Source organism: Arachis ipaensis, chromosome B03 (genome assembly GCF_000816755.2).
Source record: "Arachis ipaensis cultivar K30076 chromosome B03, Araip1.1, whole genome shotgun sequence".
Taxonomy (NCBI): domain Eukaryota; kingdom Viridiplantae; phylum Streptophyta; class Magnoliopsida; order Fabales; family Fabaceae; genus Arachis; species Arachis ipaensis.
The window spans coordinates 38,937,730-38,951,680 of NC_029787.2; the positions used below are offsets into that span (position 1 = coordinate 38,937,730).

The window sequence follows — 13,951 nt, forward strand, 5'->3', positions numbered from 1 at the left end:
TGTTCTATATGCAAGTCGGAAGGGTGTTTCTCCATTCGTAGAGTGAGGTGTTATTCTGTAAACCCATAGTACTTGAGGAAGCTCTTCAGCCCAAGCTCCCTTTGCATCTTGCAGCCTCTTTTTTAGTCCCGCCAATATAACTTTATTGGCGGCTTCAGCCTATCCATTAGCTTGAGGATGCTCTACTGATGTGAATTGATGTTTTATCTTCATACTGGATACCAAGCTTCTGAATGTGGAATCTGTAAACTGAGTTCCATTATCCATGGTGATATAATGGGGGACCCCAAACCGAGTAAATATATTCCTATAAAGGAATTTTTGACTTTTCTACGCTGTGAAAGTGGCTAGTAGTTCTGCCTCTATCCATTTGGTAAAGTAATCCACTCCTACAATCAGATATTTGACCTATCCTGGAGCTTGGAAAAAAGGTCTGAGTAGGTATAATCCCCATTTCGCAAAGGGCCGGGGAGAAGTCACACTGATAAGCTCTTCAGGGGGAGCAACGTGGAAGTTTGCGTGCATCTGACAATGTTGGCACTTTTTAACAGAGTTGGTAGCGTTCTTTTGCAAAGTCGGCCAGAAGAACCCAGCTCGGATCACCTTCCTAGCTAAAGATCTTGCTCTGAGGTGATTTCCACAAATACCATTGTGTACTTCATCCAGGACGTCCTCTGTCTTAGAGGTCGGAACGCATTTTAGCAATGCTATAGATATCCCTCTTTTATAAAGGACATTTCGCACCAAAGTGTAGTTCTGCGCTTCCTTCCTACATTTGTAAGCTTCCTTTTGTTCCTCGGGAAGGATGTCAAATTTCAAGTATTCGACTATGGGAATCATCCATCCGAGGTTTAGTCCCGAGACGAGTAGAACGTCTGACTTACTGTTCATCTTTATGACGGAGGGATCCTGGAGAATTTCTTGTATGAGACTCCTGTTGTTTCTCCTAGGCTTGGTACTTGCTAACTTGGAGAGAGCATCGGCTCTGCTGTTGAGTTTCCGAGCTTTGTGCTTGACCTCGGTTTCCTGGAATTACCTAAGATGCTCGAGTGTTTTTTCCAAGTACCTTTTCATATTAGGATCCTTTGCCTGGTACTCTCCGTTGATCTGAGAAGTCAATACTTGGGAGTCACTGAAGACGATTACCTTGGTCGCACCGATTTCTTTAGCAAGTTTTAGTCCTGCAATCAGGGCTTCATATTCGGCCTGGTTATTAGAAGTAGAGAAATCAAATTTTAAAGACACCTCTATTTGAGTACCTTCTTCATTGACCAATATTATGCCAGCTCCACTTCCGACCTTGTTGGAGGATCCACCTACGTAGAGCTCCCAGGTTGTGGAGGTTTCAATCTGGTCGCCTGTATATTCTGCGACAAAGTCAGTGAGACATTGGGCTTTGATTGCTGTTCGAGTTTCATATTTCAAATCGAACTTGGATAGCTCTATAGCCCATTAAACCATTTTGCCCACAATATCCGTTTTCTGAAGAATCTGTTTCATGGGCTGGTTTGTTCGGACTCTTATGGTGTGAGCCTGAAAATAAGGTCGGAGCCTTCTGGATGCTACAATTAAAGCATATGCAAACTTTTCAATCTTCTGATACCTTAACTCGGGGCCTTAAAACACTTTGCTGGTAAAGTAAATGGGATGCTGTCCGACCTCATCTTCTTGTATTAAGGCTGACGCTACGGCATTCTTGGATACAGCTAAATACAATACCAGTTCCTCTCCCATTTTTGGCCTAGTGAAGATGGGAGGTTGGCTTAAAAACTTCTTGAACTCCTGAAAAGCCTCTTCACAGTCAGGAGTTCATTCAAGCTGGCATCCTTTCCTAAGCAATGAAAAACGTGGCAGGGATCTTAAGGTAGATCCTGCCAAGAATCTGGATAAGGCTGTCAGTCAGCCATTCATCTGTTGAACTTCCTTTACACAGGTCGGACTATTCATTTCTACGATTGCTCTGTACTTGTCGAGGTTAGCTTCAATTCCCCTTTGTGTAAGTATAAATCCCAGAAATTTTCCAACTTCTACTGCAAATGTGCACTTGGTAGGAATTAGTCTCATCCCATGCTTCCTTATGGTATCGAAAACTTGTGAGAGGTCAGTCAGGAGACTGACTCCATCCTTGGTCTTTACTACCATGTCATCTACGTATACTTCCATTAGGCTTCCAAGATGAGGTGTGAACACCTTGTTCATTGACCTTTGATATGTGGCCCCTGCATTTTTTAATCCGAATGGCATAACCATGTAGCAGTAGTTTGCTCTAGGTGTGATGAAAGACGTCTTCTCCTGGCCCGATTTGTTAATTGGGATTTGATTATATCCCGAGTAAGCATCTATAAATGATAGATACTGGTACCCCGAGCTGGAATCTACTAAGGTGTCAATGTTGGGTAGGGGATATGGGTCTTTTGGACATGCTTTGTTGAGGTCGGTATAATCGACGCACATCCTCCAATTTCCATTCTGCTTTTTGACCAAAATCACATTTTCCAGCCATGCCGGATACTTGACTTCCCTGATGAACCTGGCTTCTAGCAAGGCTTGTACTTGCTCTTCGACCACTTGAGCTCGTTCTAGGCCGAGCTTCTGTCTTCTTTGTTGGACAGGTCGAGATGCCGGGTGAACTGCTAACTTATGTGTCATAAGTTCGGGGTCTATTTCGGGCATGTCAGAAGCTTTCCAGGCGAAGAGGTCGAAATTTTTTTGTAGGAGTTTTACAAGTTCTTGCTTCAGATCTGCCTTTACACCTACTCCTATATTAGTGTTTTTTTCGGCTTCCCTTCCAATCTGGACCTCCTCTATTTTTCCTCCGGGCTGGGGTCGTAGCTCTTCACTTCCTCAGACTCCTCCGAGTTTAATTGCATTGACCTCTTTGCCCTTTCCTTGGAGGTTCAAGCTTTCATTATAACACTTTCTTGCCAACTTTTGATCTCCTCTGATGGTAGCGATTCCATCTTTCGTGGGAAATTTTATGCAAAGATGAGGAGTGGAGACGACTGCTCCTAACCGGTTTAAGGTCGCCCTTCCAATCAGGGCGTTATAAGTCGACGACACATCGACGACAATGAAGTTGATGTTTAAAGTCTTGGACCTCAATCCCTTTCCAAAGGTTGTATACAGAGGGATGAAGCCCAATGGCTTGATAGGAGCATCACCCAATCCGAAGAGAGTATCCAGATAGGCTTTTAGTTCCTTCTCTTCTAATCCCAACTTATCAAATGCCGATTTGAACAGTATGTCGGCAGAACTTTCTTAGTCTACCAAGGTTCTATGTAGGTGAGCATTGGCGAGGATCATGCTAATTACCACCGGGTCGTCGTGCCCAGGTATGATCCCCTGTTCATCTTCTCTGGTGAAGGAGATTGTGGGAAGGTCGGGTCTATTATCTCCGACCTGGTAGACTTCTTTCAAATGCCTCATCTGAGACGATTTGGTCAGCCCCCCTCCAGCAAATCCTCCTGATATCATATGAATGTGTCGTTCTGGAGTCCGTGGGGGTGGATCTCTCTGCTCGTGGTTTTCCTCATCTCTCTTCCTTTTTCCATGATTGTCTGACCTTTCCATGAGATATCTATCCAGCCGACCTTCTCTAGCCAGCTTTTCTATCACATTTTTTAGGTCGTAGCAATCATTTGTGAAATGCCCGTACAGCTTGTGGTACTCACAATATTCGTTACGACTTCTACCTTTTTTGTTCTTAATAGGACGCAAAGGAGGAAGCTTTTCGGTGTGACAGATTTCCCTATAGACATCTACTAAGAAAACTCGTAGCAGAGTATAAGTGTGGTATCTTCTGGGCTTCTCGGGCCTGACTTCTTCTTTTCTCTTGGGCTCCCTCTCTTTTTCCTTCGGCTGTTGAAGGTGCCCTGATCGCCAACTCGGCTCTCGTAACCTGGCATTTTCTTCCATATTTATGTATTTTTCAGCCCGTTCTTGTACATCCCTTAGGGAAGCCGGATGCCTTTTTGATAAAGACTGGGAGAAGGGGTCATCTCGGAGGCCATTGACAAGTCCCATTATCACTACCTCAGTAGGCAAGTCTTGAATTTCCAAACACGCTTTGTTGAATCTCTCCATGCAATTTCTCAGGGATTCTCTGACCTCCTATTTTACTTCGAGTAGACTGGGTTCATGCTTGACGTTGTCTTTTAGAATTGAGAATCGCGTGAGAAACTTACGCGAGAGGTCGTCGAAACTAGTAATCGACCTAGGGGGCAGGCTATCCAACCATTTCATGGCTATTTTGGTCAATGTCGTCGGGAAGGCCTTGCAACAAGTAGCATCCGAGGCGTCGACCAAGTACATCCGACTTTTGAAGTTGATGAGGTGATGCTTCGGGTCGGTTGTCCCATCGTACAGATTCATGTTAGGGCTTTTAAAATTTCTGAGAACTCTCCCCCAAATGGGGTATCCTCCCGATCCGCACGAGAGTTCTTATTTCGGAGATTGGATTCCATCTTCGAGAGTTTGTCTTCCAGCTCCTTCCGTCGCTTGATTTCTCTTCTTAAACTCCTCTCCGCCCCGCGCTGTCGCTCTAACTCTTGTTCTAGTTGCTTGAGTCGTCCTTGGTGGCCATGTAGCAATCCCATGAGGTTGGTGGAATGGGGTGTTCTTCCCTTTCCAGTTGGTGAACCTCAAAGAGGATTCTTCTCTGATTTTGAACACCTGAAGGGCCTTCCTCATGCGGTCCCTCCATTTTGGGAGGGAGTATCACTAGTGCTTGATCGTTGTTGACCATGTCTTGGTATTCTTGATCTGATTTGGACGTTGTGCGTCCGTCCTCAAACTGGTCGTCCGCCATGGAGCGTTGATTTCCAGGTCTCCGATAACGATGCCAATGTTCAATGGGTTGCCTGAAACCGGATGTGGATTGGGCTTGCTTACAAGGCCCAAGTATTCAAGGAAGGTGACCTCCGACTTGTCTTGCGCCAGGGAGCCGCCATCCGAGTTATATGTGTGAAAGGATGGGGGGTGGTACCTGTAAGACACTCCAATGCCTAAGTCAGCAAAGGGTTAAGCAGGTTTAAGTGTATTGGGACTTAAATGTACCTGAGTGTGTCAAGGTATTTATAGGAGATGAGCCAATAACCATCGTTGAAGTAGTTCCAGTTCTGATGATGGATAACAGTCCCTTTATCTTAGGGTTGTTAAGATCTCTCTTCTAGAAGTGGGTGAGAAATTCTGGGAGGTGGTTACTTACTCAGTTACGTATGAGCTGCCTGTTTCAATCTGACCATTCTTTCTGATTGGGCCTTTTAATTTTATTGGACCTGACTTATATTTTGGGTCAGGATATGAACAGATACTCAGAATAAAATTTTTTAAAAAATAAAAACCTCGAAACTAATATTTAAGTTATCAACCTATTTTTAAAGAGATATTGCCATTCAAGTATCTTGGAATTAAAAGTACTATTTGAAATCTTAGAAAAGCGTCACTCTCATTAGAAATATTTTGGCTCACTAAGAATGAGTTTACTTTCCAAATTTTAAACCATTTGAAATAGTATTTTCTCTCTCCTATATAAAATTATAGTACAAAAATTATTGCAAAAGAAAATATTGTAATTACCAAAATATATGTTATTTCTAACTAAATTAAGCAATTAAGTAACAATAAAAGAAAAAAGATTTTCAATATTCATATATGATATATCTCTTTCTCATATATAACTATGAGACAGAAAATCCTAGAACATCAGAAGACAGTTAGGCGTTTTTTCGACTAACTCGTTTGTGCAGGTATTGTAGGAGGAAATAATTTCAGAGGATATAACTAGTTACAGCTTCACTAAGTCTATCTGGAAAGGTTTAGTTCCACTAAGAGTGGAGCTGTTTGCTTGATTTGTCTTGATAGGCAGGATGAATATAAAGGAAAGACTATGTCGGTTCGGGATTATCAGTCAAGATGATATTAGTTGTGTCTTATGTAACAAGGATGGTAAACAGGTCCATCACTTGTTCCTTAGCTGTGATTTTGCTTGGCAGGTATGGTGTGCGTGGATAGTTGGTTTTGACCGCCAGTGGTCTTTTCCAGGTTCGATGAAGGAACATTTTTTTTAGCTGGACAGAAGAGCCGCGTGAAAATCGAAAGCAGTGGTTGATGGGTTTCTGTGTGATCATTTGGAACATTTGGTTGCAAAGAAAGAGGAGGATATTTCAAAATAAGAGCAAAAGGATAGAAGAAATCATCAACATGATTTTGCTTAGTTACAATGAATGAAAAGGTGTAAATTCCTTGTATTGATGGTTATGCCGGAGATGACAGGAAGATTTTTTCATCTGTTGTTGTCTTATTTCTTTTAGTTGTTAGTATGATTTTTTGTCTGATTCTGCTTGTTCCACTTTAGTGTGTTAAGCTCTTATTTTCAAAAAAAAAAAAGTGTTGTAAAATCTCTCTTTCTTTCTTCATCGTTCTTTGTTTTTCTTCACTAATAAAACTCTTCTTATCACAAAAGAGCTTTTGAAAAAGAGTTTGTAGTATTGATTTTTCTTGTATATCTCAAACTTGATTATCAAACAAATGTTGATGAGTGTACTTAGTACTCACCACTAGATATCATATTAAAATCTAGAACTCAAAAACTCAAAAACTGTGCGTTTGTTCCACAAAATTTTTGTGATCAAAGTCTATCTTAAGAAGATTTGAGAAAAAAATATTTAAAATTTTAGGTCTTATGTAATCTGGTTCACTGTTTAGTTTGAGAAGCTTGTAGAAATAATATTGAAAAGTCTCATTAGATCTTTAGGTATGAGTTGTTAAAACTTTGAAAAGCCCAATCAAAATACTATTTTGTACTCTTTGGTTCATATAAGTCAAATATTAATAACTGTTAGGAACTGAATATAGATAGACAAACCAGTATACATCATATTATGCATTTTATTAACTCTAACTATTAGTTCTTAATTAATTTTATATTTGTTTATATAATATTTTAAAAAATTGTTTTTTTACGAAAAACTTATCAAGATTTCTTTAAAATCAAGTCTAATTTAGTTTCATTGCTCACAAGTCAAAGTGCTTGATAAGCTTTCTTTTCATTTATTATTTTTTAAAAAAATTTAGTTTAATGAACAATTCAACTTTTCTATCGTGTAAGTTTAAGTCATTTCAGGTGTTACAACTCCAATAACTAAGGGTGTAAATTGAATGCGAATATGTTAAACCGACTTATCAAACTCGCAAAAAGGCAAGTTAGTTTGAGATCTTAAGCTCGTAAAACTCATATCACTAAAATTGCAGGCTTTTGTAAGACGCACTGGACCATCAAATTAGAGGTTTTTTTTTTCACGAGGCAGATGAGTACTATAAAAATATATGTAAAAGTTAAAAATCAATTTTCAAATATAATTTCTAATACACCTATGTGTCCTATCTGTTTGTAGGAACCAGAGATCACTGAACATGCATTGCTACTATGTCCCTAGATAAGAGCGGCTTGGTTTGGAGCATAAATTCAATGTTGTCCTACGGCTCTAACAGTTTCCTTTTTTGGGAAGTGGATGATGGAATTTTTACAAAAAATGAAGCTGAGTGCAGGGGCTAATTATGATCTATGCAGCAGTAAGGTTGCTTTTCTAGTTTGGGAGGTGTGGAAAGCGAGGAACCTAGCTATATATCAGCAGACTATTCCTAATCCTATACTAGTGATTCGCAAAGCTAATCTGATGGAACTAGAATTTGGGGAATTATCAGAGCAACCAGCAAAGCATACAACTACTGTATCGAGATTAGCCAGCAGGGTTACCTGGAGACCGCCACTGCAAGATTGGATCAAATCCAATGTTGATGCTACTTTCATCGGCGCTCAATCTGTGGGGGCTGTGGCTGCAGTATTTAGAGACCATAATGGATCCCTCCTCTCGGGAATTAATTCCACCATAGTTGCGGGTTCGCCATTGGCTGCGGAAGCATTAGCAATTAGGGCAGATTTAATTATGTCACAAAATTTTCTGATGCAGAAGATTATCATAGAATCAGACAATCAGATACTTATTCAGGCACTAAAGTCACATGCATCAATTGCAGAAATTCAAGTTGTACTAGATGACATCCATCATTTAGCAAGAATCATTCCAAGTTGTGGTTTTATCTGGGTGCCAAGAGAAGCAAACTCATTAGCACATGAAGTGGCGAAACTCACACGGCAGGGAACTCTCCACTAAAACTGGATCATGGATAAGCCAATCTTGATCAGAAACATCCTTCGCAAGGATAATGTGGCTGTTTCAACCTTGGAAAACAGAGCATGTCTGTAGGCAGGAGTTCTTGGGTGCACACGAAGTCTAATGAGGTTGATCCGGGGGACAACTCGGCACTCCAGGGGTTTATGCGGACAATAGAGGTTGTGGTTCAAGCAGTGAAGGGCATGGCGGTTATTGCATTGCTGAAGGAGTCCTCAAACTGATCATGAAGCTGTCCCTGAAAATCGTCACAAATCGTCATGGGACTATCACAGGCTGCACATTACTTTCATACATTATAATCTTCTTAGTTGTCTCAATTAAAACTCTAACCTGTTGCTCAGAGAGTGGCTTGCTCTGCATGTGCTATTCGGAAGCGTGATGGTGAAAGGGGCTTCCCCGCTCTCTACCCTACGCGGAGGAACATCGACTCTGGGGTGGCGATTTCGTTGGAAAGGTTTTCGAAGCGTCACCGTTGCAGTCAGAGTGTGGGAGTGGCGAGAGAGGGCTTCGCAATGGTGCAGAAGGGAGCTTCATTTGCAGGTAGTAAGTGGCAGCACAGAAGGGTCAAGCTCCATTTGCCACTTTTGGAACAATGGCGCAGAAGGGAGCTACTGGGGAGCAATCATCGGGTTGGGTGGGGCTTGGGTGATCCATTTGCTTGCTGTGCTTTGGGTCTTTTGTGGCCCTGGCACTGGTCCAAAAAAAAAACAGTTCCTTACTTTCTATTTTTGTGTCATATTTTGTTATGAATGTTGTTGTTTTAAAATTATTTATTATTTTAATATTAGATTGAAACTTGAAACTATTATTTTTTTTATTTTTTATGATAATAATGCAAATCTCTATCGTTGTTTATGATTTAGAACAAAATTGTAAAAAATTTGTGATCAATTTGATTATTTTTTATTTATGTTAAATTAATATTAGGTTTTTATTTATCATTATTTTATTAGATTAATTTTAATTAAGTTTACTCTTTTTAAAATATGACAATCTATCATTTAGAAATAGTTAAGTGGAGCTTTGTAGACCTTGTGTTGCAAAAGATGGGCTTTGGACGGAGATGGAGGAGTTGGGTTATGGAGTGTGTAAGTACAAGTTCAATGTCAGTGCTGATAAACGGATCGCCATCTAAGCCTTTTAAGATAGAAAGGGGTTTGCGACAGGGTGATTCTCTATCTCCATTTCTGTTTGTGATTGTGGTTGACGTGCTACATAGGATGCTTAGGAAAGCAGTGAGAAATGGGCGTATCTCGCTGCTACTGGTGGGTAGAGATCAGGTCGAACTGTCACATCTTCAGTTTGCGGACAATACCATCCTGTTCTGTCCCCCTGAGGAAGAGACCATCAAGAATTACAGGAGGATCCTACGTTGTTTTGAGCTCATATCGGGATTGAGTATTAATTTTGATAAGTCTAGCTTGATTCCTATTAATTGTGATGATCAGTGGGTGCAGCGTATGTCTAGAATGCTGGGTTGTAAGATTGCCTCTTTGCCGGTGAAATACTTGGGGATCCAGTTAGGAGCGAACCCGAGGTTGGTGAGGACTTGGAAGCCCATTATAGAAAAAGTGGAGGAGAAGCTGAGCATCTGGAAAGCCAAAATCCTCAATAGAGCCAGTAAACTGGTGCTTATTAAATCCGTTTTGAACAGTCTCCCTGTCTATTATTTGAGCTTGTATAAAATGCCAAAGGCTGTGGTAGAGAAACTGATTTTCCTACAGAGAAGGTTTCTTTGGAGCAAGGAGGATGGATGGAAGGAATGGTATGGCAATGGTCAGATGGGAGGTGGTGCAGGCTCCCAAAAAACTTGTTGGTTTAGGGGTTGGGGATGCTATGGTGCGTAACTCAGCCCTTCTCTTTAAGTGGTGGTGGCGATTTTCAAAGGAGGATTTCCCCTTATGGAAGAAGGTGGTGTGTTCTTGTAACAATCTGAGTCCCAATGTGATGCTGTCATCCCAGGTGTTACCTACTCGGGGGGGGACCATGGAGGGATATCTGCCAAATACAGTTCAAGGATCAACAAGTAAGACAGGAGATGATTAATGGGTTGGCTATGGAGATTGGTGATGGGAGAGGAACTCGGTTCTGGGAGGATGTATGGTTGCGTGGTAGGTCCCTGAAAGACTTATTTCCGAGGCTTTTCTCAGTTTCAAACCAAACAGGATCTGTTATAGGGGATTGTGGATTCTGGGACGGGTTAGAGTAGAGATGAAACTTTCAGTGGAGACAAGAGCTTTTCCAATGGAAATTGGAACTAGTGAACCAGTTGCATGAAACTTTAAGACTGGTTAAACTTGCATATGATAGAGAGGATAGAGTTGTGTAAAAATTTGATAAACAAGGTGTTTTTTCTACTAACTCTTTTGTGCAGGAATTGCAGGTGGAAATGCTTCCAGAAGATATAGCAAGTTACAGCTTTACTAAGACAGTTTGGAAAGGTCTAGTCCCGCCAAGAGTTGAATTATTTGTTTGGTTTGTTTTGATTGAAAGGGTCAATACAAAGGAGAGGCTGAGTCGATTGGGAGTAGTTACTCAGGAAGATGTGACATGTGTGTTATGTAATCAAGGTGTTGAATATGGTCACCACTTATTTCTTGGTTGTTATTTTTCTTGGCAGGTTTGGTGTGCTTGGCTGTCCTTTGTTAGAAGACAATGGTCGTGCCCAGAGACGCTAAAGGAACATTTTCAAAGTTGGACTGAGCTACCAACTAGTAAACAGGAGCGGAAGAGGTGGATGGTATGTTTCTGTACGATTATATGGAATATTTGGCTAGAAAGGAATAGAAGGATCTTTCAGAATAAAGGAAGAGGGGTTGAAGAGGTTATACAACAGTCCTTCATGAACTATAAGGAGTGGCTAGGTGTAGATCCCTTCTATTGTTGATGACATTGCCGAAGGTGACAGGAGGTAAGGTATCTATTAGTATTACATGAGCTTGCTTTAGTCTGTTGACCGTAGTTGGTCTGTTGTCTTGTGCTCCACTTGTTGTGTTGAGCTTTTACTTTCAAAAATAAAAGATAATAATAATAATAATAATAATATGATTCTTATTGTCAAACATAGAACTCAAACAGATTTAATTGAATTGCCAAAAACAGAAAGTTAATTATAGTTGCAGTGTTAGTTAGAATTCTTTAATTTTTCGAGTGCTTAGTTAGTCTATAAATTCAGCACTTTCTTCTTTTTGAGTGACAGAGCTTAATTCATTTGATAATACACTCATGTAATTTATTTTTTATTGCTTTCTTCTTCTTTACTTTTTCATTTTCTGATTTGCTTCAAGACTCAAACTCATAGCTTTTTTGTTGTGCAAGACTTATTCTAAATTCTGTCATGGTATCAGGAGCTTAAAGTTCTAATTGATCTATGGCTGATTCTGCCAACAATTCACTTTCCTCTTCAATCAACAATGCTCCCAACTCAGATCTCAATCAAATTATAGCATATACAAGATTGATGAATCAAAGGCTTTTTACCTTAATTGGAGACAAATTGAAAAAAATCAATCATAGAACATGACAATAACAAGCTATTACAAAAATTTATAGTCAAAGTTTATAAAATCTTCTTCCTAAGAAGATTCCAACTCGCTCTGCCACTGAAGAAGATAAACTAGCAAATAAAGAATCAGCTTCTTACAAACAATGGAGACCGAAGGACTACAATTTGATCTCTTGGATGCTAGCATCTATAGATACATCTTTCCACAATAAAATGGCAGGATTATAATTTGCTTATCAGATTTGGGAGAAAATTGAAGGTTATTCTAGTAAGTCAACATAAGGTGAAGCAATTGAAATCTCAAATAAAATTCATCAAGAAACATAGTCTCTCCGCAACTAATTATGTGTTCAACATAAAAAATGTGGCATTCTCTTTAGCAGTCTTAGGAAGTCCTCTCACTCTTCAACAACACATTGAAGCTTTACTTGAGGACCTCAATGCTGAGTATCAAATACTTTTATCCAGAGTTAATTCTAAACCAGAATTGTACTCTTTATAATGAGGTAGAAACTCTAATTCTGTCACATGATAATTTGACTAAAAAAATTTTAAACTCCAAACAATCTTCTTCCACAAGCACACTTGACTCAAGAAAATTTCAATCCACAACAAAATTCTAGTAGAGGATCAGCTGGTAGAAGAGGCAGGGGTGGTAGGTTTAATAGAGGTGGAAAGTTCTTCTTCTCATCATCAAGACCACAATGTTAAGTGTGTGGCCGAACTAGACACGCATTGCTTAGCATTATTTTTACAGATTTAATCAAGAAATACCACCACCTTCTCAATCCTCCTTTCAAGGGTTCAGGCCAAATTCTTCTTTTAATTCAATCACTGCCTCACAAATTTCTACATCTTCCTCCACACCATATAACACCCAACCATACAGAGCTTTACGCTTAAACCGTAAAACAGAGATGGTGAGGTATTACGACCTCTAAAATAAAATATATACATAGATATAGTTGAAAGAATGCGTAACTAGGAGCCTTGAAGAAAAGGTTAAACAGAAACCGCAAAATGAAAATCGCATCGCTCACAAAAATGGATAGCCAGATAAAAAGAAAGGATAAAGCATATATACATAAAGAGTAGAATACCAAGAAAATACAGAATATCAAGTTCCAGACTCGACCTACAAAATCAAGGCCGAGCAGAGTATATATATATATAACCCAAAATATCCCAAAACAGAAAATTGACAACTTATTTTTCCAAGTCACCTTTAAGAGGGACAAACTTAAAATATATACAGAAGATAATCTATATACATATATACATAGCTTAAGTACAAAATATAACATACCAAACTAAAACTTTGCTTGCTCAGGAGATCTCTAGACGCTCAGCAAGGTGACTCTCAACCTGCATCTGAAAAACAACAATATATGTAATGAATGAGAATCGGAGATTCTCAGCATGGTAAAGCTGCCAACGTAGGTAATATATAAGGCCCAGAAAAGCCAAAGACAATCCTATAACTCCGACACTCAGAATTATATTAAACCAGAAATTAGGTAAACTATCTAAAGTATTCAGGTTCTAACCCTAACTTTAACCTAATACTCCACTTTCTGTCTCCTCCAACCCTCCGAATCACTGGTAGAACTACCCTCGTCACGCCTCCGCCAAACAAGGGTCTCTCAGTTGCAAAGACATACAAGACAAACAAAGAAAACATAAATAGAATGCAATTACAGAAAGTAGAACAAATAGCAGATTAGCATGACTAAATAATTAGGCAAACTAAATAATGCACACTTAAGTAAAATAGACAAATACACATCATGTATGCCTGCCCTATGGCTAATGAGTCTCATCTATTGGTTATATAGCCGAACCCAACATGTCCAGTAGCTAACCCTGGACAATCCCTCCGTGCATGCATCCCTAAGAGTCTATGTATATAATCACAATCGTTCATTTATCATCTCGTTGGGGGAAGTTTTGGAGAGTTAAAGTGTCCAGCACATCTTGTGACATAGGTCAACAGAGTATCGAGTCTCAACTTGTAGCAAGTGGTGGCAAGCCACTACGTCTACCCAGAAAAACTCGTATCTCAGATAATAAAAGTGCAAATGCCATTAGTCATTCAATATCAATCAATCATTATCAATACAGTCTTCATTCATTTCATATTCAGCATATCCGCACTTCTCAAACATAAATCATCATTTCATAATCTTCTTTCGTTACCAAGTTACTCCCCTCTTTAGGTTCACCTCTCTCCATATAACTAGAAACTAAATAT

General features: G+C 39.7%; 3 protein-coding genes across 3 annotated transcripts; 1 reads left to right on the top strand and 2 right to left on the bottom strand.

The window, feature by feature from the left end:
• LOC107633004 lies at nucleotides 409-2,673 on the bottom strand. Its single transcript, XM_016336637.1, has 3 exons — nucleotides 1,941-2,673; nucleotides 1,147-1,442; nucleotides 409-1,026 (listed from the first exon to the last, which is right to left on the bottom strand). Exons 1-3 carry the CDS (start codon nucleotides 2,671-2,673, stop codon nucleotides 409-411), a joined length of 1,647 nt encoding a protein of 548 aa, XP_016192123.1.
• LOC107633005 lies at nucleotides 2,845-4,083 on the bottom strand. Its single transcript, XM_016336638.1, has 3 exons — nucleotides 3,656-4,083; nucleotides 3,313-3,541; nucleotides 2,845-3,216 (listed from the first exon to the last, which is right to left on the bottom strand). The coding sequence occupies exons 1-3, from the start codon at nucleotides 4,081-4,083 to the stop codon at nucleotides 2,845-2,847; spliced, it is 1,029 nt and encodes a 342-aa protein (XP_016192124.1).
• On the top strand, nucleotides 7,533-8,174 carry LOC107633006. Its single transcript, XM_016336640.1, has one exon. The coding sequence runs from the start codon at nucleotides 7,533-7,535 to the stop codon at nucleotides 8,172-8,174; it is 642 nt and encodes a 213-aa protein (XP_016192126.1).

Bases quoted from the DNA above. Each gene is read 5' to 3' on its own strand.
- LOC107633004 (XM_016336637.1), bottom strand. From the start codon at position 2,673: ATGCCCGAAATAGACCCCGAACTTATGACACATAAGTTAGCAGTTCAC. The intron at 1,443-1,940 runs GTCCGACCTGTG...AATGGGCTATAG, and splicing joins AGCAATCGTAGAAATGAATA to AGCTATCCAAGTTCGATTTG. The intron at 1,027-1,146 runs GTAATCGTCTTC...AGGTAATTCCAG, and splicing joins AAGAAATCGGTGCGACCAAG to GAAACCGAGGTCAAGCACAA.
- LOC107633005 (XM_016336638.1), bottom strand. From the start codon at position 4,083: ATGGAGAGATTCAACAAAGCGTGTTTGGAAATTCAAGACTTGCCTACT. The intron at 3,542-3,655 runs GTACGGGCATTT...TCATGGAAAAAG, and splicing joins TATTGTGAGTACCACAAGCT to GAAGAGAGATGAGGAAAACC. The intron at 3,217-3,312 runs GTAATTAGCATG...GCATTTGATAAG, and splicing joins CTGGGCACGACGACCCGGTG to TTGGGATTAGAAGAGAAGGA.
- LOC107633006 (XM_016336640.1), top strand. From the start codon at position 7,533: ATGAAGCTGAGTGCAGGGGCTAATTATGATCTATGCAGCAGTAAGGTT.